This window comes from Trachinotus anak, unplaced genomic scaffold (genome assembly GCF_046630095.1).
Source record: "Trachinotus anak isolate AG129_WGS33_773 ecotype Australia unplaced genomic scaffold, CSIRO_AGI_Tana_v1 ptg000028l, whole genome shotgun sequence".
Classification (NCBI taxonomy): Eukaryota; Metazoa; Chordata; class Actinopteri; order Carangiformes; family Carangidae; genus Trachinotus; species Trachinotus anak.
The window spans coordinates 19,368,538-19,376,723 of NW_027273879.1; the positions used below are offsets into that span (position 1 = coordinate 19,368,538).

At 42.8% G+C, this 8,186-nt stretch overlaps 1 protein-coding gene and 1 long non-coding RNA gene across 2 annotated transcripts; both read right to left on the reverse strand.

Annotated features, from left to right (window-relative positions):
- Positions 1 to 105: 105 nt before the first annotated feature.
- On the reverse strand, positions 106 to 2,982 carry LOC139611828 (uncharacterized). The gene is made up of 2 exons (XM_071466766.1): positions 199 to 2,982; positions 106 to 146 (listed from the first exon to the last, which is right to left on the reverse strand). The coding sequence occupies exon 1, from the start codon at positions 2,980 to 2,982 to the stop codon at positions 487 to 489; it is 2,496 nt and encodes an 831-aa protein (XP_071322867.1). The 3' UTR covers positions 106 to 146; positions 199 to 486.
- A 765-nt stretch (positions 2,983 to 3,747) lies between these two features.
- On the reverse strand, positions 3,748 to 8,186 carry LOC139611289 (uncharacterized). The gene is made up of 4 exons (XR_011686291.1): positions 8,049 to 8,186; positions 7,430 to 7,555; positions 7,035 to 7,387; positions 3,748 to 4,544 (listed from the first exon to the last, which is right to left on the reverse strand). It is a non-coding gene; the product is annotated as an uncharacterized lncRNA (long non-coding RNA).

Sequence of the window (8,186 nt, forward strand, 5' to 3'; positions counted from 1 at the left end):
TCAGCTAATTATTCATATTTTAAAATGGAGCCTGAAAACAAACAGGCAATACATGTTGGGCGGCTGAAAGTGGAGTAATGTGTTCTCTTTTTGTTAATCCAGCTCAAGGAATAACTATCTATCTATCTATCTATCTATCTATCTATCTATCTATCTATCTATCTATATATCTATCTATCTATCTATCTATCTATATACATACATCTTCTACTGTGAAGCTCAACTTGTTGTAATGATGTGAAAATTAAACAGGCACCTGATGAATACACACAACAACATTTTTAGTCCTAATCAACCTGAATTTCATATTTATACCTTGACAGCAGAGGAAAACACAACTGAAATCAAAATGTGATTATGATTCTGAATTTTTTTATTATTTAAAATGTGGGAGGGAACCGGAGCACCCGGAGTAAACCCATTGGGGGATGGTGGGGTGGGGGGGTTGGGGATGTGGGGGAAGGGGGAGGGGATATAGGGGGGTTGTTAGTTGCCCTTGATGCACCATGTGAAGGGCTTGATCAAAGCCTTCCCCACAGATGAGAAAAACCGGGCAACTTTGGACTTCTTCTTCTTGGGTGGACTGAGGACGGCATTCAGGTGGATCTCTAGATACCTCACAAGAGCATCATCAAAAGATGTGTCGTCTGATGCTGTGGCGGCCTCCAGTAGATTTTCAGGAGAGCCAAACTCCGTGTGAAGGTCTTTAGTCAGGGCCTTGTTGATTTTCCTCAGCTTGTCCTTGGATTTTCCAAAAGAAGAGCCACAGATGTTGACTTGATCCTGCGCCGCCTCTGACAGACGCTTGGTGATGGCGTCGATGTCGACTGGCTGTTGGGATCCATCGGTTTTGCTCGGGACTTTTGTGAGGAGCCTCAGGAGAAGAGCAGTCATGAGGTAGTTGGTCATCTCATCTGATGTAGAAGAGGAGCTATCAGTTGACTCTGCTAAGAGCCCCTGACCGAGCTCCTCAGGGGTTAACACTGGACTGGGGGGACATCCTTCAGGAGTGGGGGGACATCTTTCAGGACTGGGGGGACATCCATCAGGAGTGGGGGGACGTCCTTCATGACTGGGGGAAGAAACTGCTGGAGGCTCAGAGCGTTTGTCAGGAGATTCTCCTGGAGCCAACTTGGGTGAGGTCAACTCACGACCATCAGCATGGTCACAGACATTGAGGCCATCCTCTCTGACGGATTCAGATGGTGCAGCCTCAGGAGGTGGTGTCTGACTTAAATAAGAAGGTGTTGGGATCTGCTGGTCTCTGGCTTCAGGGGACTCCAGTCTCATGATGTCCTCCTCTTCTGGTGTGGACAGCATCTTTGTGATTACATCCTGGATGTCAGTCAGTGCACCAGACACCTCCTCACTGTAGTTGGTTTTCTCTGATGGTTCTTTGTCTATCCACAGTAGCACCTTCTGTAGGAACTTCTCCACTGAGTCCTCTGTAATGGCGTACAGAACCTCAGGAGAAAACGGTGACCGGGTGGCCTTCCTGGTTAATTCAGGGATGACAGAGTCTGAAAGACATCTGTCCGTTGAAACCACGGGAATTTGATCTGTCAGGCCAGCCATCAGATGTTCGTACAGTTTATCGACCAGTTCCTTTGAGAACTTCCTGATCTCGCCACTGGCCTTGATGTTCTCCAGTGTTTTGCTGGCTGCAGGATGCTCTGGCTGGTGTAGCTTGTGAAACAGTCTGTCAACATCAGTTTTTATGGCCTCAGAATTAACTGTAGACCTCTTGGTCCTCATGCTGACCTCTGACACCATGCTGGTTGGACTGGGAGTTTCAGGTGTAGGCCTGGGAGACTCTGGAACAGCTCCTGGCATCAGACATTCATCTTCAGTGAGTGTCAGCTGAGGGGACCGTGCACCCTGCTTGAGCCTCACCAGGAACTCTAAGCGTCTTGTCCTAAACTTGCTCTTCAGCTCTGCCACCATTTTTACATATTGTTCTTGGGCAAACCTGGAAAATCTTTGTTTGTGGTAGATCTGGATGGAGTCGGTGGTGTCGTCTGAAGGTCTGGCCTGTGAGGCAAAAAACTCTCTCACCTTGTTGAAGATTAACCTCATATCAAAATGAGGTGTTGGAGAGATGCTTTTCTCACTGCATCCGGCAACATATTCCAAGTTGTCATAATGCAGATCTTCTTTTATAACTTGGACGATATCAGACGCTGCATCCTGAGCATCCAGAGAGATGTCAGACCGGGGAGAATCATCGCCCTCTTCTTCCATGTCTGATGTCTTGCTGGACCATTTCAGGAAAATGTCAGTCACAGCTTTAGTGGCAGACGGGACGGAAATCTTTGATTTTACGCTCTGAGGTGTTTCACATTTCTCTGGTTCCTCTATTTCAAGGACCTCTGGTGTTGACTCAGAGCTTTTGTATGAGGAAGACTCTGTGATTTTCGGCTGCCAACACTCTCCCAGGCACTGGAACTTCAGTCTATCCAAATATCGTCTCAGACATTTGCTAGCGTGAGACACCATTTGACCAAGAGATCTGATGTTGGACACGGAGCCACTGACAAAAACAGCCGGCTGTGACGGCCAAACAGGGCTGTTGATGGCTGCAGACACAATGGAGTTTACCTTCTGTGAAACTTCCTCTTCGACTAGTGCTGTCAGCTGTTCAGCACTGTCATATTTCTCCTGTGGGACATCGAGAGCGAGAGCAAAGCTCCGAGAGAGCGAGTCTCCCACATTTGTGTTGAGGTTCTCCAGAAATATGTTTATATCGGCCTGAGATTCCCTCTGGTGAGAGCTGTCCTCAAGCATTGGCTTCACAACTCTCAGGACAATTGTACAGAGAATCTGTATCACTTCTGTACACAAGTCAGTCAGTGCAGCTGTTGTGGCTGAGTCCTGAATCCCTGCAGATAACATGTTCCACTGTACTGCAGAGAACCTTTCAAAATATTTATTCACCACGGGCAAAAGAGCCTCGGGTGTGACGACGGTAGAGTTGTCCATCATGGATACGGATTGGTCCATAACAGAAGATTGTTGTTTTACAAAGCTGCTGTAACTGCTTCACTTTGTTTACAACTTACTGTGAATGTTCAGTGTTTGAATTCTCACTGTGGTTGAAGAGTGTGTGTTTGAAGTCACTTGTCTGGAGTGAAAACAAAAATGCAGATTTTAAAAACCAGCTCTATATATAGACGTTCCCCTATATGACGTCACATGGATCAAAGGCATTTCCCGTCTCTCTCTCTCACATAGCCTACGTCATTAAGGCAACTCGTGTCTCTCTCTCTCTCTCACAGACGCGCGCATGCGCACATACAGCTCATTCCTCATGAATGAATGAACGCAGCATTCAAGTTGAAATCAACTGTTCTCTTAGTTTCTTCTTGTTTTTATTTTATCTGATTGTATTTTACTGTGCTGTCACGTCAGTATCAACAGATTAATTCCTGTCATTAAATGAGTTCAACACGTCTTTTCTTCACTCCGACAGATGACCGGAAGTCCGCACAGTCCGCGGACCACCTGTGCGCTCATGACGCACGGGAATCAACTGCGGACCCCCCCTGAAGCTGAGGGGTCATCATTTCAGTAAGAGCAGTTTTCTACTTTGTTGTACAAGACGAAATACAACCTACAGTTTCTACGGTAAAAAGTTAGCGTGTGCGCTTTGTTCATTTTTCTCTCCTTGCCATATGTCCATTTGACTATTGTTGTGTATTACAGCACTGTAACAAAATTACCTTAAAATTTACAGTAACTTACTGGCAACAATTGGCCAGCTAGTTACTGTAAATATGTTTTACAGTAGACATACTGTACTTCCATTCACAGTATTTGTTTATTTACTGTAAAATATATACCAATTAAATACTGTGATTTCAGTTGCTGGTTTACTGTACAAATAAAAAGTTATTTTTTTGTGGTATTATATATGGTAATACCGTACTATTAACAGTAGGTAACAGTTGATCACTGTAAATTCAGTTTCTCACTGTACAATTTAACAACTGTATCACTGTGATATAGTATTACCCATCATCAACAGAATGACCCATATTCTAAAATATTTCAATTAACTACAGAAAAGAAGAAATTTGTTAACACAATTATTTATTCAAGACATTTGGTGAACAAGATGATAAAGCACAGGTTTACCAAACTTTTCAGAACCACCACGATGCACCAAACCACTCTGACTACTCCAACTACTCAGGCCCGCCACAAATAAATAGTAGTAGAGGAGACACTGAATAGGCTAACTGTTGTCTTAAAACAACTAACAGTTGTTAAAATATTGCCATTATAGAAACAAGAAATAAAAAATAAAAAAGCCAGTTATGTCAGCCGGCCCAAAAGCTCAAACTATTAACAGGCAAGCTTCACAATTATACATTTTTTAAAAACACAACAATATCATGTAAAATACTTAACATTTGCATGAACAATGCATCTGGACACATAAGAAACTTCGTAAAGAGAAATCCTGTCATTCCCCTACCACTTGAAATAAAGGTCTATGGCCGCTTGACTGCCCTGAACTTGGAGACCCAGATCCCAGTTGGACCCTGAAATTAAAGAAGAGAACACATTAAAAATTACATTATTACAGCGGCCCGATGGCGGAGTGGTTTGGGCGCTTACCACATGAGTGGATGCTCTTAGCAGGCGAGCGCTGGTTTGACTCATGACCGGCCCGACTCTTTCCTGCGTGTCATTCCCCCTCTCTCTCTGCCCCTGTCCTGTCAATAAAGGCAAAAAATGCCCAAAAAAATATCTTTAAAAAAAAAAAAAATTACATTATTACAATTACTTTGTCAGTGTTTGCCCTAGCTTTTTTGTCTTGGGGGGGGGTTAAAGGGGGCCGCCCCCCCAAATACACTGTAGGGGAAACACTGTTTGTGATGCACCACATATGTGATGAGGGTCTACCATGGTGATGTCATGTCAAGGTACTTATTCCTTATAGAAAGTGTGTCAAATATCCCAAGATGACAGTGCTGCATTCAGTTGAAGGTAGCCTACATTTTGATTCAAGATGTAGGCTACCAACTGATTAATCCAGGTGTGTCTGACTGTCTGTGAGGTGAGACACACCTGGATTAATCAGTTTGTCCAATAATGTAAGACAGGAAATAAAGGGGCTGGCTTAATTCAGGAAGTAGTGGAGCTGTGCATAAAGCCCATTGAGTTTAGCAATGTGTTAAAATTAGGGATGCACCGATACCTATACCGGTATGATGGCATTAAAGGCATGAAGGTAACGCTGGCTGCAGTGACGGGGGAAAAAATCCATTGTACTGCATCGCGACTCTTCTCGATCCGAGGTAAAGAGTGTGTGTGTGTGTGTGTGTGTGTGTGTGTGTGTCTGTCAGTGTCCAGTGTGTGTATCTGTCAGTGTCCAGTGTGTGTGTCTGTCTGTGTGTTAGTGTCCAGTGTGTGTGTCTGTGTCCAGTGTGTGGAAATATAAAATAAAAAATTCTAAGCAACTTAATGTGTAATGGCGTATGTACTCAGTATCAGTATCGGTGAGTACAGAAATGCAAGTACTCGTACAGTACTCGTTTTGGAAAAAAGTGGTATCAGTGGATCCCCAGTTAAAATGCTTAAAGAGATGTTGAATTAACTGTGTTTTTAACATGTTTTTTATTGACCATGAATTACAGCATGTTTGATTTTTCCTGCTGAAGTCGACTCAAGAGCCCGGTGGACCATAGTCTCAATCACCATTCAATCACTAACATAACAGTAGCTTAACACACATTATTTAATAAAATATTTGATTTAGCATCTTTAAATAAACCATCTTGAACTTTCAATGCAAAAGCTATTATCAGAACTAGGGTTGTCACGATACCAGAACTTCAGTAGTCGATACCAATACCTGTGATTTTCCACGATTCTCGATACTAGTTCGATACCACAATTTAAAAAGAAAAAAACAGGGCGGCCCGATGGCGGAGTGGTTTGGGCGCGTACCACATGAGCAGATGCTCTTAGCAGGCGAGTGCCAGTTCAACTCCGGACCGGCCCGACTCTTTCCTGCGTGTCATTCCCCCTCTCTCTCTGCCCCTTTCCTGTCACTCTCTACTGCTCTGTCAATAAAGGCAAAAAAATATCTTTAAAAAACAGAACCCATGTACTTTTAAATTCACTAATTTATTGAAAAGTGCTTTAAACTGTCAAGTATTAAATACCACTATAAAAACAAGCAATACTGTGCTTTATGGTAATAAATAACAACAATATTCAGCTATTTGCATACAAAAAAGAACAGCAGTGCAGTGTTTCCCACAGACCAGGTAGCAATATGTGGCGCTCCACTGACACACGGCATATGCGCGCTTGTCTGTATGTGTGTGTGCTTGTGTCCGTGTGTGTCCGAGAATGACAGAGAAAGAGCGCTATGCGGAGATGAATGAACGGAACGATATTACGTTGAGAGCATAGACGAGGGAAGAAAAAAAAAACGGAAAACAACAACAAAACAGAATCATTCTGTGGCGGTTGGTCTCCATTCTGTGGCAGTGCGCCACAGAATGGTCTATGTATGGGAAACACTGGCAGTGGCATGGAGCCTTCAAGTATATAAAACAAACAATATTCTTCTTCTTGTAAATATGCAAATAAATAACAATACAACAGTGGTGTGGAGCCTGATCTCACATAACTAAAACCTCTAATACCAGGCACTGTTTGCTTGTCGGCTTGTTTGTGTCTAGAATTGCTCCGTATTCATCCGCCTCGAATGCAAAATATTTCCACTCGCAACTCTTCGTACCTGTTTCGTCAACGAGCCGACGTGTTGTGCCTCCACTTCCACTTGCTGAAGCCATTGTTATTGTTATCTCAGCGCCGCTGACTGCTCTGTGCTGCTCACACGCATATACTGCCCCCGTCAGTTCCACCGAGAATCGACACGGCAAGCCGAGGGAAAAGTTGAATATTCGGTTCTGACAGTACCAGAAAAAAGCAGGTATCCATGTATTTTTTGTGTGTTGGTATCGAATTGGTACCGGAAGTATCGGTTCTTGTGACAACCCTAATCAGAACCTCACCTGCATCTAGTCAGTTTGCCAATCGAACTCAGTGAAGTCCCTGATGAAGGAGATTACATGGGGGTTCATGTATGAAGTCTTCCGCTTCACCACTCTCCCAGTCCTCCAGCTCATCTGCTCCTTGGCACTGCACTTGGTGGAGTCAGGATTAATCCTGACTAAAAACCTATGAAAATGAGTATAGGAGTTAAGGGTGGGACAATATGTACATGTTAACAAGTAATCAGTTAGCAAATCATAACTGTTTACCAAGAAAAACAAGGAAATTACTTTTCTGTTTACTGCAGATGTTTCTGACAAAATACTCTAAACCAGTGATGATTTTACAATCAACAATCTATGATAATTAATACCTCTGAACAAACTCCAGTGTTGCACTGGCTTCCACCTGATACTCTAGGTTGAACAGGCGAAGAGAGTGGCCAAGGCAGTGGTGAAGTCAACCAGGTGAGCAGCAGGTGGAATTACGATGCTCCCCTCGATCGACAGCATCCATTTTTTTGCAGTCAGTATTGTCTCTCCTTAGTAAAGAGAGACATTACAAAATTTATATTTCATAGTAATTCATTATATAAATGATTTGTCCCACATAAATGACTGTAAAAACAGATATGATATGGGTTGATCAGTTTATATATTTATTGTTTATTACAAAACTATTTACATAAAAGCTTCTGAATTTTGCTTCAGATAAATGTTTTGGATCACAAGAGTAAGAGAAGTATTTACAAGAAATGGTTTCTACAAACACTTAACATGAATAAACTTCAGTGAATCAAACACGTGCAGGGTATGAAGTAAAATACATGAACTAGAGTTTCTGTACTCCACATAACTTCCTTTATATATATATTTTTTTCTTTTTTCTTTTTTTTTTTTTTACTGTGTGTTGACCACAGGGGGCCGCGGTGGAGTTTCTATTTCTACTCACACAATGTCAAATACAATCTTAATTATGTGGTACAAGGTGCAAGCTGGAATTTTTTCTTTCCCGCTGCTAGTGGTGGTACTTACCGATTTTCTGGAAGTTCAGATGTGTGTTTGGCTGGCTAATCCACAGGATGTCCCACAGATGCCAAGGGTGGAAAAAAACTCCTCTGCCTCGCAGCGAAACGATAACAAACAGCAAGTCTCCAGGAGCCAGCTTTAAAC

Excerpts from the sequence above, each read along its gene's own strand:
- LOC139611828 (XM_071466766.1), bottom strand. The coding sequence starts at position 2,982 with ATGATGGACAACTCTACCGTCGTCACACCCGAGGCTCTTTTGCCCGTG.